This window comes from Topomyia yanbarensis, chromosome 3, assembly GCF_030247195.1.
Source record: "Topomyia yanbarensis strain Yona2022 chromosome 3, ASM3024719v1, whole genome shotgun sequence".
Taxonomy (NCBI): Eukaryota; Metazoa; Arthropoda; class Insecta; order Diptera; family Culicidae; genus Topomyia; species Topomyia yanbarensis.
Genome location: NC_080672.1, coordinates 152544739 through 152567636, shown reverse-complemented (window position 1 = coordinate 152567636; position 22898 = coordinate 152544739). Strand labels below are relative to the sequence as shown.

The 22898-nt window shown below is 37.0% G+C and overlaps 1 protein-coding gene across 1 annotated transcript in view; it reads right to left on the bottom strand.

Annotated features, from left to right (window-relative positions):
* The window catches only part of LOC131692707 (kinetochore-associated protein 1), a 62952-nt gene extending 53819 nt beyond the window's left edge, over positions 1-9133 (bottom strand). The window contains exons 1-7 of the mRNA XM_058979909.1: positions 9039-9133; positions 8835-8943; positions 8542-8777; positions 8080-8487; positions 7832-8022; positions 7324-7775; positions 6056-7270 (exon numbers count right to left, since the gene is read on the bottom strand). Of these exons, the coding sequence (XP_058835892.1) occupies positions 6056-7270; positions 7324-7775; positions 7832-8022; positions 8080-8487; positions 8542-8777; positions 8835-8930 (2598 nt within the window). The 5' untranslated portion in view covers positions 8931-8943; positions 9039-9133. The remainder of the gene's footprint in view (positions 1-6055; positions 7271-7323; positions 7776-7831; positions 8023-8079; positions 8488-8541; positions 8778-8834; positions 8944-9038) is intronic.
* Between the last annotated feature and the right edge of the window lie 13765 nt (positions 9134-22898).

Below are 22898 nucleotides of genomic sequence, written 5' to 3'. Positions count from 1 at the left end.
TATATATATATATATATATATATAATATATATATATATATAGTATATATATATATATATATATATATATATATATATATATATATATATATATATATATATATATATATATAGCGCTTGTCATAAGATAGGGACAACAGCGACGATAAGTACGCGACGGGAATATTTTTCACACTATTCACTTCTGTAAACTAGAAAAGTCAGCAAAGTGTAACTAAATGATCACAGCAGTCGTGTTTTTGCTTTGCTGAACACCATAGTACATCGTGGCACATTGCGGCACAGACTATCACACTGTTTGTTTGTAAGCATTCGATTTGTGCTAAGCGACAAACCCCTTGGGTTCTGAACTGAGGGTTATTGAGGTCCTGGCGCGAGTTTATGGTAGTGTCAGGCCTCTGAACAGCGCACAGCAACTAAAAATAAATTCTCCCAGTCCGGTTAACGGTAATAAACGATGCTACAGTAGACACGTGGCGGTACTTCGTTTGTCCGACTTTTTGCTGTGTCCGTAATTTATCGATTTAGTGCATGGAAAATCTAGGCATAGACTTTACTACGGCTCATGTATGTACACGATAATAAGATGTGGTCCCATTGTCCATAAATTTATGGCCTATACATAGTACATACGACTTATATCCAAGATTTTCAGCCTTTACTCTCCGAACACCCTATTTGCCGTTCCATTAACCTCATAGGCTTTGCTGGATTATTTTTAAACCATTTTTTTTCTATTTTTTGACCTGTTTCATTCCAACCGTATTGGAACGACACTTGTACTGCTTACACGGAAAAATAAAACAACCCGCAGAATAAGTTCTTTTAACTTAAATTTAGGTAGTTTTGAGTCTTGCGTCGCTTTCGCACTTATTAGTGTTGTCAACAACAAAGAGAGAGATTCGACTCAGTCGAGGGGAATAAGGTACTTTTGTGTTGTTTGAGGTACACTCAAAATTAGGTAGATTCAACTTAAATTTAGGCATATTAAAGTCAAGGTTGAGTACAAAAAACCTGTCAATGAGTTGTGGTTTTGCCATGGTTAAAGTAAAACTACCTTCCCCATGGTTTACCTAATTTTACCTTATTCCACGATACCCCGAGATTGAGTCAAAAGAGCTCAACTTTTGGTAGTTTTTCGTATCCGTGTACATTTTATCACTTTCCCATGCCTATTTTATATTAAGCACTGCTCTTTTTGACATATTCACCACCGGAACCATCTTCTTTACACTTGCACCAGCACGCAATAGAACGACAACGGCTTACCGTTTTGAATTATGGCACATTTTTGGAAACATAATCTTTAAATAAAATTTGTAACCAAAACATGTTCTATCTCAAAACATTCAGGACCTACAATGTTTGCATCTTCAGAAGATATATTTAGCACCTAAAACTTTTTTAGGACATCACATTTCTATCCAGCTTTATTAACAAGTTGATAACAGCGCCGCCCTAACGACTGAATTTCGAACTAGTATGCTTCAACCAAATAAAACGCTAGGTGACATACAGCAATTTTCCCAAAAACACCATAACTCTATAACAAAAGAAAAAAAATGATTCCTTGTGATGGGGAGGTTATTCCGCGGCCCTTTCAACCACAGCTTGCCAACACATGTACCAACATTGCTCAGCGGGCCCTCCGCCAAGCCCGGACCGGGCGCTGGGGAGGTTCTTCCGCGGCACCTGCGACTTCAATCTGCCAACCCATCTACCACCATCAATCAGTGGGCCCTCCGCCACACCCGGACCGGGTGCTGGGGAGGTTGTCACGCGGCCCTACCAGCGTATTATCGCCACCGAGTGCAATATATAATCAAAGAAATCAAGGACTTTGTAAAATGCAATGTAATGACTCCTTTTTTTCTAGGCGAATGACCCTCAGTGGTTAAAGCCTTAATAAACATAATAATAATAATAAAGATTTGAATGTATTGGTATTGCCGTTTGAGGAATTTTTTGATGTGACCGTTTTAGCATGAAACGTCTTGCTATTAGAGCAATTTTTTCTTATTACCGAAAAGGTATTACGCTATAATCGCTACATTAACGTTCCTGAACAAATAATAATAATCAAGATTCTTCTTTCCTGAGGAAAAAATTCAAAACCACGGAATATACATTGGTTCTAATTGTTTACTCCTATCAGCTTCCGAAGCTTGGAGCAAAGTGACCATAATCCAAAATGAACTAATTACTACCGACATGGATACCAAATTACGTATTTTCATAAACCATATTGTTATTATTGTTGGGATAAGTGTAGAAATTTCTGCATTTGTAATCAAAATCTAACAATGCATGTCATTTTAAACAATTATCTTAGTATGAACGAATAAAAATGACACAATTGTAACATTTGATGCTTTAGAAAACGTTTTGATATTTAATGTAACTAGTTACTTGTTTCAACTCACATTCATTGCTGTTTCAACTTACCTTGGTATGAGAAGCGTTGAAACAAAGAGAACACTGTTACAAAAATCAATATATTAATGCTTTGTTATGGATTTGTACCAGTTATTCTGATGTAATTTGATAAAGCATAAACAGAAGTAAGAAATTAAAAAAAAAAGCAATCATCGAATGACAGTTTTTGTCGATTTATCTAACAAAAACAAAAAATTGTTTCAACCCTCCTCGGGCTCCCCTACTGCAACTATAGGTACACCTCAACTATAGGAGCACCCACCGTATACATGAGTAGTGCAAAAGCAAACTAATAGAAGTAAAACAAAACAGACCAATGAAGTAGAAGAAAAGAACGGGAGTGACGTATTCAAAGTTGCTTATATTTGGGAACATAGTCAGTATATTTGGTTTGGTTCGCGTTGATGATGGATGGTTCTTAAAGATTACTAGACAGATTTTGAACATTTGAATTGATATGGTCCCAATACTTTGGATAGTTTACTTAATTTTTTTACCGGGCTGATAGGACTGCAGCTTATAGCTTAAGGGATCTCGGTTCGTCCTGCGAGACAAAATTAGCAAAATCGGACGAATTAGCAACGGTTTGCCAGGTAAACACCGGTCCTCGGGAGTACGAAATTTTGCGCCTGTTTGTCTCGAAGTGTTTACGTCAAGTCCTCTATTTTGTCTAGTTCAAGGAATCCTGCCCCTTACAACGCGTGCTAAGTCGTCTGTGATTCATTAAAACTTCGCATTGATTTCAATTAGGGGAACATGGGGAGACTTGACCAAGCGCAGAATTTTATTATTGGCTATGACGTGTTATATTAGGTTCTTAAAAAAAAAATTCAAAAATATTTTTATACTAGTTTCGGTCTGTTGAGGAAATGTTAAGTTTGGTATGAAAAATTCTTTCCTTACAGAAAAGATTCCGTATTCAATAAATTTGCGTTAAATTATGTTATTTTTTATCAAACTTTGTATGGACATATCTACTCGCCTAATAATTACTTCTAAAGTCTCATACATTATTATATACTTTATGAACTAGTGAAATGATTTTACAAAAATCGGAACATTGAAATAGTTATTACTAAAATTTGCACGAGATTGAACGCAATAACTAATGTTGGGGCGACTTGACCAAGATTTTATGGGGAGACATGACCAAGTGGCAATAAGCCGAAGAAAGATATTTTTTTTGATATTTACTATGCTGTCGTACCTACTATTAGTGTCAATCACGTCCCAAAAAATCCCACATCAAACATCAGTCTTTATCTTTTTGTACTAGTAACCAAAGTTAGTAGTGATATGGCTGATTTCGTGACGTGTTAATATGCAATGTAAGCAGTACAGTTAATCCTTAAAAGGAAATGCATTAAACACAGTCGAAATTTATGAAATGCAACCCGCAGTGGGGAGACTTGACAAAAAAAAACGATCTTGAACTTTTTTATCTTTTGAAAAAGTAAATTAAATTTTTTTTTCGAGAGTTGTCCTACTGGAGCTGTAGAGCTAGGTTCTCGGAAGGGCTCCCCGTCAGAATCACATACTACAATTTGCAGACGAGACAGGCAATGTCGCCCAATAAAACACTGCAATAGGCCAATTGTAGCGGGCCGTGATTCTGAATGTGATATTCATTGTACGGTTCAGGCATGTGCGGGCGTAGGGACTCGGAATCGCGTGTATCATCGCGAAGGGCTCGAACATTTGTACGTTAATGTGCTCGATCGCGTGTGCGTTTGTATGTCGCGTGTGCTAACGTGTAACTTCGCGTGCATAAATTCTATTTCATAACCGTGTGCCTTTCGCATATTCGCGTGTGTTCTAGAATAATCGCGCGCGGACCGTGAATCTGATACTTAATTTTTTGTGTACGGTTGAGATTCCAGAAGGAAGTGGGTTCTTCCATATCATTAGAGTTCCCAATCATGTCGTCGTAGAACGCGTGGTCTAGTGGATATGAGCTTTATTTTTTTTTTATTGGTCCAACTGAATGTATGGACCTAAATTGCTAGAATGAAGGCTAAAGATTTCCGGACGTGACCGATTCATGATCGCGCGCGTTTGCGGGTTCGCTTTTGGGACCGCGTTTGTAACTTCGTAAGTACTAAAACGTTCACAAAATTGCCGCAGTGTTATCAAGTTTACGCGATCGCGGGCATAGGTGTGCGTAGATGATCGCGAAGGGCTTAAGCGTTCGTATGTTGACGTGTTTGTCGCGTGTATGTGACTTCGCATGTATAAATTAGATTTTGAAACCCTGCGGTGATTCATATATTCGCGGACCGTCATTCTGATCTTTAGTTTTCGGTGTACGGATCACATTCTGACAGGGAGAGAGTTACCCCATATCACTAGAGTTTCCGGTCATGTCGCCATGGAACGTTTTGTCTAGTGGATATGGTAGTTATTTTTCAATTTTATTATTTTTTTAATAATTAACAAGGACCTAGATTGTTTGTACCGAGGATAGATACTCCCGGACGATCCCGATTCATGATGGCGCGAGCGCGGGAGTTTGTAGGTTGACACTTGAGATCGTGTTGGTAAGTTTATGAGTGCTGAGATTTTCACCTTATCACCGGGGTGTAATCATGTTTGCGAGTTCGTATGTTGCTTGGAAAATCGCGAGGGGCTCTAACGTTTGTGCGCTGACGTGATTTTGTAACGTATGTTCTTGAATAGTTGCGCGAACCGTGAGTCTGATATTAAATTTTCAGTGCGCGGTTTGAATTCTGGCAGAGAGTGGGATCGTTTATATCGATAGGGTTCCCGGTCATGTCGCCATGAGACGTGTTGTCTAATAGGTATGGGCGTACTTTCTTAATTGGTCCAGCTGAAGGCATGGATCTAGGCTTCTAGGATCAAGGATAGACTTTCGGACGTGACCGATTCGTAATCGCGTGCACGATGGCATTTTTGTAGGTTCCCGCTGAGACCGCGTTTGAGAATGTGTGAGTGTTAAGACGTTCACTATCACCATCTTTGTTGACCCAGCTGAAGGCGGGTGTAGAATGGCAGTATAGGACTCGAAAAGAAGAAATAAAAGACAATATATGAGAGACGTAATAGATTAGATAGGTACAAGATACAGCTGAAGTTATGATCATCACATGAGACATAGTACTGATTGTAACATTCCCCCGAAAACCATTCCCTAGAAGAAAAAATACCAAAGCTATTTCCCCAGAAACACATATTCCAGAAAGTACTAATTCCCCGAAAACTGATTCCCAGAAAGTACCATAGCTCAGAAAACTTTCACCCAGAAAGAACCATAACCCAGAAAACTGTTCCGCAGAAAGTACCACAACACAGAAAATTATATTACCGATTTTTTTTCTTCTATTTTCTCAGTAAACAATTCGTTACATTTAGATCATGTGTACTTAAATACTTGTTATAAGTTTGCTATTCGCAGTATTTTTTAATATTTACGCATTGTGCCGTTTTTATCAGCCCCTTTGGTGTATTTTTGGTGGACCAAATGGGGGCAACGAAATCGGGTTAAAACGCTGACAAAATTGGGGCTGATAAAAAGGGTGTTCACTGTGCTGTTTATAATCGCAAGTTAGTCTCATGTAGAAAGGAATATAGGACTGACATGGGATAATGGGCAGTGTACCTACCATTAAAATTTCCACCACGGACCGACAACAGTTCTGTTTACGTTGCTCAGCCAATCCATCGATGTAGCGAATCGCGCCGACGAATTCTTCGTACTCCGCAAGTCGAATCATCACGTTCATGTCCACTGCGTGAGCGATTTCTGGAGCCGATTCAGTTAGTTCTTTGATGTCATTCAACATACTCGGTTCGCGCATCTTCAGCACTCGATTGGCTAACATTCGCAGGCAACCCTGGCTCTTGGCCGGCCAACCGTACTTAACTTTAATAATTTTCACAACCTGAGTGCGCTGCTCGAGCAAAATTTTCGCTGCTGTGGGATGGTCAGAATTTGCATACTTTATCAGTGGTGTTATAGTTGGGGACCACGGTGCCGGAGATGATTTCAGTATATCAAGAATGACATTCAATTTGGTGTCTTCGTTATGAATTACCCCCACAAGAATGACGCAGCGTTTCTCCCAATAGCTTATGTTTTGATTAGAGACCAGAAACTGAATGTACTGGGTGATGGAGCTCTGTAGTCGAATTTCCTGTCCAACAAACATTGGGTAGAGAAACTCGGTTACAACCCGCTTTAAATTCAACAGTTGCACAGTTTGTAGCAGTCGAAAAGCGGTATGTTCTTTAGTTTCCTGGAGATAGTTTTCGACGTTGGTGGTGAGGTTGAACTTTTCTTTCAGCAAAGTAAGATCCTTAAGAGCGTCACTTAAGTGTTCCATCTCTTCCATGTTGGTCTCGTACTGCAGTCGCATATCCATGATTGGGAACTTCACGTCTTTGAAGATAACGATCACATCGTTTATGAAAGTAAGACCAACTTTCGGCCAAAATGGAGAAAACTGAAGAGCTTTTGTCTTTCCAATCACGAACGTTACCAGCATGCGCATCATTTGTGGGAGATGTTGCAGGATGGGAGGTACGAAGTGCATTAGCCACTGGATCAATTGCAACGGCGGAGTGCCTTCTGGAATTGATTTCAATAGGCTAGCAATTTTGAGAGCGTCCATATTCAGGATGATGGAAGATATATGGCGAGACCATATGAGACAGGCTGCAGGCATGTCGGTTTTAAACAGTTCAATGCAATGTTTGGTAAGATTATGATGATACACAAAATTTTGCCATTCAGAGTCCACCTCGTAAGGGTCAATTAGTCTCAATGTGTCCAATCGAAGCAAATGTTCGTTAATTTCTGCGGCTTCAGTGCAGTTTTTCTGTAAATTGAAAATATGTAAATTAAACCCTTAAATAAAATTTGACTGCATACATTTATTTTATCCAACAAAAATTGCAGGAACACTTTCTTCATGTTTCGTTCGGGAATAGCAACCAGACGAATGGTGAGGAAAAACGACGGGTCTTTGACCATGTTCAATATTTCCATCATTTTGTCAAAGGTTTGCTGAAGTGTCTCGATTGCTGCATGCCTGCTAGTGGCCAGCTGTCCTAACAAACGACGAGTCTTTGCCTGATAAATTAACTGTAAACTAAGATCAAACTGTTTGGCAAAATCTTCGGCTTCATCTAGACGTCCTGTGCGGATCAACTTATCCAGACGTAGTGATGGTTGTGTTTCTGACAAGATTTTCATTTCAATTTCCTGAACATGCTGGTTATTTCCAGCCACTCCTGTGATGTAGTAAATGTTTACTGCACTTTTAGGCTGCTGTACCAACCAGACATACTCGTTAATATCCAGTTCGTATTTACATTCCAATGCTGAAAAATTGAATTCATTATAATGAACAGAAACCATGTATGTAGCCAGCACATACAAGGAAAATCGACAATTTTCATCAATCTTATACCGCTCTCATTTGGTTTCGTCAGTATCAACAATTCGACGGTATCTTCCGTGCATTCCATAATGATGAAGTCGTCAATTTTATAGGCTACACAGAGCTCTGATGTCAGTTTAACAGTGGAACAAATTTCAACTAACTGCCCATTGTGCGTTAAAGCTACACTGTGAAAGAATCAACCGTTTTCAAAATGTTGAGAATTTAAGTTTTAAAAAACGTACTAGCATCCAAAAAGGTTGAAAACTTTTTTCATGCCACTGTATTCCGGTTTCAACAAGACCTTGCTAAAACTATTTGAACGTTGAAAATACACCGATTCATTGCTCGTTGACATGACTGAAGTATATGCAACATTATTTTCTAGATTGTAGCTTACCATCGGCACAAAACTAGTTATAATTTCGCGCAGATGTTTCTCAAACACACGATCAATAACGATACAATCATCAAAGTTCAACGTATTATCCATGTTGCTTGTGTCCAACTGTTTTAGCGATTCGTTTACCTTGACTTCGTCGATAATGATTTGATACACTGGACCTCGAGAACATTGAACAAAGTAGCTTCCATTCATATATCGAATTTCTGCAAATGTTCGTCCTGTATTATAGTCATCCGGATGGGTTGACCTGAACGAAATTGTTAATAGGGAACAACAATCTTAATTTAAGATAATTTCTTACAAGTTGAATAAGTTGAACCCTCGTACATGAAATCCGCTTATCATTCCATTGGAGAGCGCACAAACAATCAGGTCGCCACTCTCCGAAGTCGCAACACCCTCAATATCACACGAAAGGTCCAAAAAATTTCCATCGTTACAACGGTTCTCATCCTGGAACAGCACCAATGTTTTGTCGATTGAAATTATTAGTCGGCGATTCTGTAGAATTCCAGTTACGCGAGGATTTCTTTCAACCTGCAGTATTAGTATTTATGAAGAAAGGATCAAAACAGGATTTAGAAATATAGTTACCAATTTCTCGCTGGAAATACGGAAAAGACCGTTACTACAGAATGCACTGTTCAATGTTTCATCTTCGACCGAGATTAGTTCAAAGTTGGACCACATTATTGTATTCACACTTGATAATAAATAATATTGGTTAGTATAAGCAAATTTACAGTAAAAAAACTAAAACTAAAACGGGTTATTCTTTAAAAATAACTAAATGCCTACCGTTTGCCGCCCGCGAATGGATGACGACCAGGGTGGCCAGATTGAATTCCTTAATATCGGTAGGGTCACTGAAAGTTTATCGGTAGTTATCGGTAGGCCGGGTTGTTGTCCCAAAAACGTAGTGTTGACATCGTTCACATAGAATTGTAAAATACTGAAATACAGATCTCAGTCCAAATCCAACCCAAAAAAAGGAAAGTTGAGTAGGATGTGTCCAAAATCAATAAAATTCGGTAGTTTTCGGTAGGTATAACAAAATATCGGTAGTTTTGCCTTGGTCATCCGTGAATCGGTAGGGAAGACCAAAATCGGTAGGACTACCGATAAATCGGTAGGTCTGGTCACCCTGATGATGACATACACGCTCATTGAAAATAACTCAAAAGTGAGTGACCAGCCACTCAATTCCATAAAAAGTGCACATGGTCAAAAATTGAGTTTTCCTCACTTACTCAGTTTTGAGTTCGGGTACAAAATGTCAATTTTGGGTACTTTTTACGCAAAGTCAAAATATGAAATTTAACCGATCTGTATTTTTAAAAATACTAACAAACGCATTAATCTGTATATAAAATTCCACTTACCTGCATCTCTAGTTGTTAATACGATGTTTATAAATTTATTCCGAGGTCCTTTCTCCTTTCTCCTGTAAATAGGAGCTCGTGCTACTGGATCTGCAAAATAATAAAGTATGTTATTTTAAAAAAGAAACCATACTTGTGAAAACTTACCTTTTAGTTTTCCGAATGTCTCCTCGTTGATTCTTTTGCTGTTGAATGAACATTTGAATCTATTTTCATTTTTTTTGTGCGGTTTTTTTTCGCTCAAATAGTTTATAATCTCATGGTTACTCAAAAGTTCAGTCAATTCTACTCAAATCGATACCCATCTTTTGACAGTTTGCCCCGGTTTTTAAAATTGAGTAGCGGAAACTCAAATTTTGAGTAGTTTTGAATGAGCGTGTACACGCTCATTGAAAATAACTCAAAAGTGAGTGACCAGCCACTCAATTCCATAAAAAGTGCACACACGCTCATTGAAAATAACTCAAAAATGAGTGACCAGCCACTCAATTCCATAAAAGTGCACATGGTCAAAAATTGAGTTTTCCTCACTTACTCAGTTTTGAGTTCGGGTACAAAATGTCAATTTTGAGTATTTTTTACGCTAAGACGAAATATGAAATTTAAACGCTCTGTATTTTTAATAATAGTAACAAACGCATTAATCTGTTTATAAAATTCCACTTACCTGCATCTCTAGTCGTAAATACGATGCGTATAAATTTATTCCGAGGTCCTTTCTTCACTTCCCGGTGAATAGGATCTCGTGCTACTTGATCTGCAAAATAATAAAGTATGTTAAATTTAAAAACAAACCACAATTGTGAAAACTTACCTTTTAGTTTTCCGAATGTCTCCTCGTCGATTCTTTTGCTGTTGAATCAACATTTAAATGCATTTTCAATTTTTTGTTTGCGGGCTGTATCACTTCGTGCGGCAGTAAGTCTTGTTTTCACTCAAATAGTTAGTAATTTCATGGTTACTCAAGAGTTCAGTCAATTCTACTCAAATCGATACTCATTTTTTGACAGTTTGCCACGGTTTTTGAAATTGAGTGGTGGAAACTCAAATTCTGAGTAGTTTTGAATGAGCGTGTACGTCAAATTCGAATTCAAATCTCGCATATATTTTGAAAAGGGCCAATTGGCCAATTGCACTGGGAAAAAACCTATAGTATCTGTGACCCGACTTTCATAGTTGTTTAAATAGAGTCCAAAATTTTTCCCACTTGGGAATTTTGCATAATTCCAGGCGATTGGTACTTATACCAAAAGACAGTTTCGGTTCATATTCCTCGTCGGCAAACAGAACCTCTGTGCTTACTATCGAGACATCACTCGGTATAAGCCAGTGGTTTAGTGTTCACGCAAGACGTGTGACTTTTTGGAATTTAGTGTCTAACTAGTGCAAATTTGGGTACTAGTTCAGATACATAGTCTAACTGGACACCCAGATGGTGCCAGTTACTGCCGAGGAGAATCCGAAACACTACACGCTCATTGAAAATAACTCAAAAGTGAGTGACCAGCCACTCAATTCCATAAAAAGTGCACATGGTCAAAAATTGAGTTTTCCTCACTTACTCAGTTTTGAGTTCGGGTACAAAATGTCAATTTTGAGTACTTTTTACGCTAAGACGAAATATGAAATTTAAACGCTCTGTATTTTTAATAATAGTAACAAACGCATTAATCTGTTTATAAAATTCCACTTACCTGCATCTCTAGTCGTAAATACGATGCGTATAAATTTATTCCGAGGTCCTTTCTTCACTTCCCGGTGAATAGGATCTCGTGCTACTTGATCTGCAAAATAATAAAGTATGTTAAATTTAAAAACAAACCACAATTGTGAAAACTTACCTTTTAGTTTTCCGAATGTCTCCTCGTCGATTCTTTTGCTGTTGAATCAACATTTAAATGCATTTTCAATTTTTTGTTTGCGGGCTGTATCACTTCGTGCGGCAGTAAGTTTTGTTTTCACTCAAATAGTTAGTAATTTCATGGTTACTCAAGAGTTCAGTCAATTCTACTCAAATCGATACTCATTTTTTGACAGTTTGCCACGGTTTTTGAAATTGAGTGGTGGAAACTCAAATTCTGAGTACCCACTGAGACGTCCAAAAAATTGTTTCAAAATCGTTCAACACGGGTCCAATGATGGACGTTCGTTGAACGGTTTTTTGGACGTTGTCCAAATTGGTCCAACGAACGTCCTTCATTGGACGATTTTGAAACCAACCGTTCTTAGAGGGTAGTTTTGAATGAGCGTGTAAAACAAAAAAACCATACACGCTCATTTAAAACTACTCAAAATTTGAGTTGCTAATACTCAATTTCAAAAACTGGGGCGATCTGTCAGAATATGAGTTTCGATTTGAGTTCAACTAACTCCAACCTTGAGTAACAACTAAATTTTCAATCTGTTGGGTGAAAAAAACTTTGTTAAAGTTCATATCTCGACAAACATATGATTACGGCCTAAAAGCCAACTGTCAAAATCCACTTTGAATGGAAATTCCGGACAAACCGTTACACGCCAATCACAGATGTTGGTAGTAAACGAAAGAGAAAAGTTTTCTCTTTCATAAACTGTTGTGAACTGTGTTCGACTAGTAACGGTTTGTCTGGAATTTCCATTCAAAGTGGATTTTGAAAGTTGGCTTTTAGGCCGTAATCATATGTTTGTCGAGATATGGTGGGACGCCAACTACGCAATGTTAAAAAAACGATCTAGTAGTGCAAGAATCGGGGAAGACACAATCAGAATCTGAAAGGTAAGTTTCGACAAGTTTGTTGATGTTTTGAAATAACATTCCTTCAATTTTTCCCACTTGGGAATTTTGCATATAAAAGTGTTTTTCGCTGCTGATAGCGGGTGGCTGAAAGGAGTGAACAACAAATTAAAGAGAGAGCAAGTGATTTGCTTTGGAATAAGTGCCGGTGAAAATAGATGCGATATTGCACACGGCAACGGCAAGACTTTGGTGTTCATTCTGTTGTGTTGGTACACTGCAAATAATCCACACATTGAACTCAAGTGTTTAACACTTAATTTTGCCGCAACTGGCTTCACACTTAGATCTTATGTGTTAGACACTTAATAACAATCTTCTTTAAAAACTCGTTAATTCCAACAGATGCCACACTTAAGTTTCATATGCGTGGTGCTTTCAAATGAAGTGTCTGAAAAATAGTTATTGAGTGTGATACACATGGACATCAACTGTGTCAACTTAAAGATTAAATAATTTCTTATGAAAGACATGTGTGTAAATGTTATTTTCTATATGACAAGAACATTGTTTGCTTTGAATAAAAATAAAGTACACTAGATATTTCTGTTTTATTTAGACCTTTTATTTTATTTTATTATAAAAGCCAACTTAATCTACTTACAAATAACAAATTTATGGAGTAAAGTTTATTTTTAAGCTTCTGAAGACAACTTGCTGGGTAAGTTCGCCCCCTTGAAAAGCTGGATGTCTCTAGCTTAAGTTCCGCTAGCACCTCATCTTCATTCTGCAATAAAGAAAAAACAGGTCAATAATTTATAACTTTACATAATATATTACTTACCATCTAAAATTACCAGAATACGCTGCCGAAATCCTGTCTAAATATCAGTTCTGCAAGTTTTTTCACAGCCATCTCAAATTGATGTGGAAAACTGAACTTTTTAAATGTTTCTACACTTAATATTGCCGCACTTGTAAAAACCAATGGATTTAAAGAGCAAAACTTTTCTGATTTATTGCACTGACACATGAAATTGAATTGTGATGGTTATCGATTATGCCATTAAATGGTACACATACTTTTCAAGTGTAATTTTATTAAAGTGCATATGAAAAAATCTTAATTTTTCCATGTGGTTTGAAACTTAAATTTTATGGGTGGAATGTTTTCGAAAATATGGGTGAAACATGTATGATTTACTATGTTGACACTTAAAATTTTAAATGCGATGATAGTCGACCATGTCATAGGGTGGCACACTTAATTTTGAAGTGTAAATTCATTGAAGGACAAATGGAAAACTCTTGAATTTTCAGTGTGGTTTGACACTTGAATCTTATGTGTTGAAACTCTTCGAAAAAAAGTGTACATTATTTGCAGTGTAGAGTTCTCATTCAGTGAGATCCCAACATAATTTCGGACAGTTCAGCGCAGTGCTGCCAGTTTTACTGCAGTTCTGCTGGCTTGAGTCGTGCGAAAAGTTTGTCGAATATTGTGTCGGGCTGAAATTTTTAGCAGAATTCGATACTTTTTGTTGGTTGAGACGGGTGTCGAGTACGGTAAGGTACCATATACGGGACGGTGAGGTGAGCGAAATAAATAAAAGCATATTTTGTTTATTTTTTATTTTTGCGCTTGAATTGTTTTATTTAGCACATTCGATATGGCTGAAGGTAGCAATGGTAAGGCCAACGTGTTGATTGGCACGATTGAACCGTATGTGATTGGTACTTCGTTCACCAATTATTCTGAGCGGTTGGAATATTTGTTCCAAGTGAACGGGATTGACGATCCGGTGAAACAAAAAGCGCTCTTTGTCACGTTGAGTGGACCGACAGTTTACGAGGAGCTTAAATTGTTGTATCCTTCAAAGGATGACCTTAAAAATGTTGGTTACGGTGATATTTCGCAAAAATTGCGTGAGCGTTTTGACAAGGTCGATTCAGACTTGATTCAGCGCTATAAATTTTATAACCATGTACAAGGACCAAACGAGAAGGCAGAGGATTTCGTGCTAGCTGTAAAATTACAGGCCGAATTCTGCGCGTTTGGCGAATTTCGCGAAACTGCCATCCGAGATAAACTTGTGATGGGAGTTTTCGATAAATCTTTGCAGGAAAAGCTACTGAATGAGGAAAACCCTAGTTTGGCAACGGTTGAAAGATTTATTGTAAACTGGGAGTTGGCTGGGTCACGGGTTCGAATGATCGGCGATCGACAAGGTGGCCAAGTAGCTTCGGTAAAGCAACGTTTGGGTCGAAAAGAAACGTTCGACAGAAAGGTCAGCCGTGACAAGAAACGGCAAGGGCGAAGCAGGAGTGGCGAGTTTCGACGAGCTGGACGATATGCGGATAAAAAATGTGATTTTTGTGGAATTAAGTGTCACATCAAGCGCAATTGTTGCAAGCGCGTGCGACAGGAGCGGAATTCGGTAAAGTTTGTTGGTGTGACAAGGAAAAAGAGTTTGAGTTTTGGCGATGAGAAAATCGGCGAACTTTTCAACCGTTTACGAGCTGATTTGGACAATCCTGAAAGCGATAACGATTCAGGTGATTTTTTATGCATGAAAGTATCGTCCATGAATAAAATAAGCGAACCATGCTTTTTGAAGTTACTTGTTCAAGACAAGGTGGTTAAAACGGAGGTTGACTGCGGTTCGGCTGTTTCTGTTATTGGTTCTATTTTATATGAGAAATTGTTTGACTTGCCATTACAGAAAACTAACAGGGAATTGGTGGTGGTGAATGGTTCGAAGCTGAATATATTAGGAAAACTTGACGTTATGGTTCGTTTTAGGACCATTGAACTTGAATTGCCATTGTTTGTATTGGAGTGTAATTATTCGAAGCTGAATATATTAGGAAAACTTGACGCTATGGTTCGTTTTCAGGACCATTGAACTTGAATTGCTATTGTTTGTATTGGAGTGTAATTATGACTTTGTGCCATTAATGGGACGTAGATGGCTTGACGTATTCTACCCGGATTGGAAAGAATATTTTACAGGGGTTTTTCAGATTAACAATTTACATTTACCAAATCTAGCTGAGATTTTTTTGCTGGAAATAAAGCAAAAGTATTCTCAAGTATTTTCAAAGGATCTTACCTCGCCAATCATTGGTTTTGAGGCGGATCTTGTGTTGAAAAAGGATGGTGAGATTAGGTTGGTAATAGATTGTAAGGTGTCCATGAATAAATTAATTATTCTCAACAGCTATCATTTACCTTTAGCGCTGGATATTTTCGCAGATTTAGCGGGTTGTAAAATTTTCTGTGCCCTTGATTTGGAAAGAGCGTATATTCAACTTATGCTGTCAGAAAAATCCAGGAAGTTTGTGGTTATCAACACGATCAAGGGACTTTACACTTACAACAGGTTACCTCAATGAGCTTCATCGAGTGCGGCGATTTTTCAATAGGTAATGGACCAGGTGCTGGCTGGATTGAAACATATACGCTGCTATTTGGATGATGTACTCATAGCTGGAAAGGATTTAGACGACTGTCGTAAGAAAGTTTCTGCTGTTTTAGATAGGTTAGCTCAGGCAAACATTAAGGCGAATTGGAGTAAATGTAAGTTCTTCGTGTCATCTTTAGCTTATCTAGGCCATATTAATTCGGATAATGGGTTGCTTCCTTGTCCTGATAAACTAGCTACAATTAGAGAGGCTACAGTACCAAGGAATGTGACGGAGCTGAAGTCGTTTTTAGGGCTCGTAAATTATTATGGAAAGTTTGTTCCCCACTTGTCTTCGAAGATTAGTTGTTTGTATAGGCTTTTGAAGAAAGACGTGAAGTTCGTGTGGGATGAGAATAGTGACAAGGCTTTCGTTTGGTGTAAAAATGAGCTACTTAATGCTAATATTCTCGAGTTTTACGACCCTATGAAACCAATAGTAGTTGTTTCGGACGCTCCACGTTATGGTCTAGGAGGAGTGATTGCACATCAGGTAAAGGGCGTAGAAAAACCTATCTCCTTTACTTCTTTCTCTTTCAGTAAAGCTCAAATGAAGTATCCAGTACTTCATTTACAGGCTTTAGCATTGGTCTGCACTAAGGCATTGCAAAAAAAAAATTTTTTTTTGAATTCTCGAAGGCCCCCCCTCTCATATTGTGACAAATGTCAAATTAAGCTCAGGTGCCAAATTTCACAACATTTGGACAATTTTAAACCCCGCCCACTTCGCTTGAATTTTTTGAAATTGGTGCTATGGGAAAATATGGAGGAAAAATACATTAAATGCTATAACTTTTAAAGTAGCAATCAGAAAATTACAATTTATACCTCTTTTGAAAGGAAATAGTTTTAGTATTTGAATGGAGATATTTTTGTTCCAAGGAAAATACGGAAAAGTGGGGTACCGGGTCATTTTGGCCCCAAAATCCCCTATTTTTAATGATTTTTCTGCTCCGTGATGCAAATCATACATATTTTGTAGTTATTCTAATGTGAAAAAATCTCAAAAATTGAACGGAACCCGGAAGTCAGAATACGAGAAATTGGGGTTATAGGGCTTTTTGTCATTCATATTAAATTTTATCATTTTCTCATGTATATATCTCTATTATTCTTCGATTAATTTTCATAAAATGCAACTTGTTGAACGTGTAAAATTCTGAAGAATAAAACAAAAATAAAAACGTTACAGGTAAAATTCAGAAACATCATACTTTTTGATATTTACTCTACAAATCTCATTTTTTTTTCCTTATTTGTCCTAATACCTCAACTTTCCCTATTTTTCCAGGAATGAAACTTTTCTCATGTGATCCCTAAGCATATTTTACACTAAAAGTAGTAAATTAAATAAGAATTTTGTTGTTAAATGGAGTTAATATGTGCGACTTTATGATAAAAATGTGAAATCGACACTATATATCAGATAATTTGATGTTCCTGAATTTTACCGGTAACGAATCTATTTTTGTTATAACTCTAAGGATTTTCCACGTTCAACAAGGTATAGTTTATGAAAATTGAGTGAAGAATATATATATATATATATATATATATATATATATATATATATATATATATATATATATATATATATATATATATATATATATATATATATATATATATATATATATATATATATATATATATATATATATATATATATATATATATATATATATATATATATATATATATATATATATATATATATATATATATATATATATACGAGAAAATGATGAAGTTTAATATGAATGACAAAAGGCCATTTAACCCCAACTTCTCGTATTCGGACAAAGGTCAAAAAGACTCCGATCGAATTTTGAGATTTTTTCACATTAGAAAAACTACAAAATATGTACGATTTGCATCACGGAGCAGAAAAATCATTTAAAATAGGGGATTTTGGGGCCAAAATGACCCAGTACCCCACTTTCCCGTATTTTCCTAGAAACAAAATTATTTCCATTCAAATACTAAAATTATTTCCTTTCAAAAGAGGTATAATAATTTTCTGATTACTACTTCAAAAGTTATAGCATTTAATGTATTTTTCCTCCATATTTTCCCATAGCACCAATTTCAAAAAAATTCAAGCGAAGTGGGCGGGGGTCTAGAATTGTCCAAATGATGTGAAATTTGGCATCTGAGCTTACTTTGATACTTGTCACAATATGAGAGGGGGGGCCTTCAAGAATCAAAAAAAAATTTTTTTTTGCGATGCCCTAGTCTGCACTGTGAGGAAGTTTCACAAGTTTTTATATGATCAGAGGTTTGTTGTTTATACTGATCATAAGCCTTTGGTTGGAATTTTCGGGAAAGCAGGGAAAATGCTAAATTTGTAACCAGATTACAAAGATATGTTTTGGAAATGGCTATTTATGATATCGATATTATATATAGGTCGTCTGAAAAGATGGGAAACGCTGACTTCTGTTCGCGGTTTCCGTTGAATCAGGCAGTTCCAGCACAGTTTGACAGAGAAACCACAGAGAACAGACGTCCATCTTCAGCATTCAACTTGTGTAATATCTGCAACGGTTTCGAAGGTAGTTTGGATATCTAAACCAGGTGCGCTACTGTCGTCATGTTTTTTTGTGGCTGAGTGCGACAGAATTGACAGCGGTTATTCCTCTACTCAGTCAATATAGTCCGGAACCGATTCGGACTTCCAGCATGAATTCCAGCTCAAATGCGTCAACCGATAGAGTCGGAATCGGTTGTTTTCTTTGAGCTAGATTCCATGCTGAATCCATCCAGGATTTCGAACCGGTTCCGGAATCGATTTGACGGATAGTTGGGATAGGTTGCTTTGGCGACGCTAGTGTTTTTCGAATATTAATTCAAATGTTTACACACGTTTTTTAAATATTTTTGTTCGATCATGGATGTCTGTTCTCTGTGGAGAAACTGTCAAAAGTATTAATTTTAGCCAGGAATTTCCTGTAGATTTTTCTCAAGTTGCCAACGAGCCGACGAATTTTTACAACAAGTTGTTAAGTTTATGCAGAATGGTTGGCCAGAGAGAATAGACAAACGTTATGCACACATTTTCTCAAATCGTGTTGATTTGGAAATTGTCGGGGATTGTTTGTTATTTCAGGACAGGGTGTTGATTCCAAATTCCATGCATAGCTGGATTTTGACATTATTACACGCCAATCATTCTGGAATTGTGAAAATGAAACAATTAGTTCGTCGTGCAGTATTTTGGTTTGGAATTAACTCAGACATTGAAAAATATATCGATGATTGCGAATCTTGTAGGAGAATGGCTGTTGTTCCCAAACCAAAAGTAATTTCTGCGTGGATCCCTACCAAAAGACCATTTAGCAGAATTCATGCCGATTTCTTCCATTTTGAGCACAGAACATTTCTGTTGGTTATTGAAAGCCATTCAAAGTGGATCGAGATTGAATGGATGAAACATGGAACTGATGCTAGGAAAGTTTTAAAAAAATTGTTGGGGTATTTGCTAGATTTGGATTGCCAGATGTAGTGGTTATTGACGGCGGTCCTCCGTTTAATTCTTGCGGCTTTATAATCTTTTTAGAAAGGCAAGGAATCAAGGTGTTAAAAGCCCTCCTTATAATCGTCCCAGTAATGGACAGGCAGAGCGATCTGTCAGGATTGTTAATCAATCAAAAGATTAGACATTGATGATCAAATTAATTTGTTTCTGATGAACCACAGAAATACTTGTTTGTCGTCAGATGCCAAATTCCCATCAGAGAGCATATTTTCATACAAACCCAAAATGTTAATCGATTTGTTGAACCACCAGTCTCATTACAACCAGCAATTAGCTGAACCACCACCACCAAGTGATAAACCGATACCAAAGATTTTTGAGCAGATTCAACCTAGTGAACCTGTAGATAAGTTGACGATAGGCGATGTGATTTATTACAAAAATCACAAATCCCAGGATTTCGCAAGATGGCTGAAGGCTTAATTTATAAAAAAATTATCGAAAAATTTATTTCAGATTGTGATTGGAAACGTTCGGCTCACAGCTCATCGAAACCGGCTAAAGGTGCCAAGTAAGACGATGGCTAAGGCGCGTGGAATTTTATTTCCTTCCGCTAGCACGGTCGTTACCGAAAAACATTGTGATGGTAAAACCGCCAGTCGAAAGCGAGATTTTCGCGGTACGACGAGCGATGATGAGGAGGATGTTTTCCGAGGATTTTCAGAGAGGATTATCAAACGGAGGAAACTTTTCGAGTCATCGAGTGGCAAACGAAGAACAGCTAAAATACAAACTCCTACTCTAAGGAGATCGAACAGATTAAGAAGAGCCAACATCGAAAAGAATTTTGTATATTCTAAGTGAAATATTTTATGATATAATTTTGAATTTATTACTATTAGTTAAGGTTTTATTATGTAGATTTATTTAAACTGAATTATATCGTGCTGAATTTATAAACATAAAAGGGGTAAGGATTGGTATGTATTGTCGAATGACGAATGACGAGTTTGCGCGAGGATACGATTAAGAAAATAAATATATACAGACGGTTGCTGGGCGATCGTTCTCAGTTTACTCACACCATCAAAACATACGCGTGTTATTAATCAAAGAGAACTGTCCCTCAGTTTACATAGTTTAAACTATCAATATGTTATTTTCAGTTTGATAGGAAACAAGACTTGCAATTTCAACATGCACTTGGAAAACAAACACTTAGTTGGGCTCAGCAATTTCCCGTACAGCTGAGTAATCAGTAAATGTGTATACCGATATCTCGGAAAAGTGTCATTTGTTTGCTGATTTTCAGCGATATATTTCCCGAGTCTCACAGACAATTGGGCGGTGATAAGTCAGACGGGACTAAGTCGCAAAACATCAAAAAATGAGTTAATGATAGCACTGGATAAAGAATTTCTTCATCTACATTCCATTTTTACCGGATTTGAAATATGAAACAATAAACAAGAATTAAGGCAAAAATTATTTTCCAATTATAATGTAAAGGAGTGCTCAGCTGTTCAAATCTTGGCAAAAATCAAATTGGCAAATACTTCACGGTCCACTAGAACCCCAGGTTGAGAATTACTTGATTAACATGATCGAAAAACCTCGTCTTACAATATTGCGAGAATTGCTGGATAAAACGACAGACAACTTAGTGTCACCGAAGCTTTCTTCAGAAGATGGCGTATAACAAAATAAAACTTCATCAATCAGAAGAAGGTTTTAAGCAGTAGGTTTAGTCACAGAGAACAGACATATAAGCTAGAACGGACTTTCCCGAAAAACCTGTGTAAACATTTAAATGAAAATACGTTGAAAATCACCATCGCATACAGGTTTGCATGCGTGAGTCACCATTGTATCCAAGTTTGCATACAAATCCCGTATAGCAATTGCTGGCCGATCGAAGCGCCGACCAGTGGCAAGTTGCTACTTGCCGTTGTCATTTCAAAACGTCAGTTTAATTTCTTACACAAGTTGAAAACTTTACTTGTATGTCAGTTCTCAGTGGTTTAGTATTAGACTTAAAGAGTAGAATACAACTATAATAAAACTATTACTTCTGTAGTAGGTCGCATAGCAGGTTCTACTGATGACAATAAAACTGGGCTAACTAGTCATAATATAGGTTTATAGCACCCTATAGGAAGGCATGGAAGAATTTAAATATTAGTTTTATTAAACGCTATAAAACTTGATTATGACCAAAATTGTTACTTGAGCTGGTCGAGATATATATTGGCTAGAAGAAACAAACGGAATAACAACAAAAAAAGATTTGTGAGGCTTGCACATTTGCAGTATTGCTTGAGACCCGCAGCTTGATTGCTAGTTAAATTGTTTTCACTAAAATAAGATGGCGTCTCTTTGTTATTCTAGTCTCTTTACACCGAACTATAGGAAGAATCAATGGTGAAATTGGTATTGAACACAAAAACTTACCACAATGTGATGTTGCAGGATCTTGTTCTGCTACACTGATAAAATTAGCTGTATTGTATCTTTTGATTTCGCACATGATGTTTTGTAATTTGTAATAGCACATAAAATTATCTGTCACACGTAAGTATCATGTGAAAACTATTGAAATTCATGTGGCGTACATCAAAATGATAAAAGTTCGCCACATAGAAATTTGTTTCATAAAAGATTTCATACCAAATGTATGTGTGATTAATACAATTTATATTTTCAGAACATTTTTGTGCATATGCATATCATGTGTGTGGAATACATAAAATATAAGGATTTTTAGCAGTGTATACTTACACATTCCACAATTTTCCACATTCGTTGGCTAAACGAAGCGCACTAGAAAAACAAACTGTGTCTAACTTACTGTGTTTAACATCCTACACTTATGAAAATGTAAACGTTATGCCTATTGATTTTACACATAATTTTTTGCAATTGGCGGTGGCATCCCTAATAAACTTAATCTTATGTTTCAAGAGCCTAACGACCAGATCAGGGTATCATCCAAACAATATGTGGAATCGTTGCACTATATGGGTTAAAGTTCGTGTATATTTTTATTAGGGATATAGACACTATTTGCTGACACATAAACCTAATGAGTGTATTTACAAGAAATATTAATCTTACATTCACATTTGATAACTATAAGGCACATAAAACCCAATTCTATAACAATACGCACATATACATAGTTTATACAGATGACACATAGAAGGTATGTGTGCGCTGTATAACATTTCTTCTTCATATGAATTTTAAGTGGTTTGAAGCAAATAGAATTAACGTTTGGATTTTTTTGAGTGTACATAACAGAGAGCAGCTTTCGATAAGATAAATCACGATATCGCAATCGCAAAAATGGAGAGATTTGGAATAAATGGTAGTGTTTTGCAGTTATTTCGATCCAACCTCACAGACCGAGAGATAGCGGTTGTCATAGGAGATTGTCAGGCCCCCACCTTCATTTCTACGCCAGGAATACCTCAAGGAAGCCACTTGGGACCGTTGATGTTTCTTCTATACTTCAATGATGTACATCTAGTTCTGAAGTCTCCACGATTGTCTTTCGTAGATAATATCAAGATTTTTTGCCTAATTCGTTCAATTGAAGATTGCAGCTTGATGTCTTTGGTGATT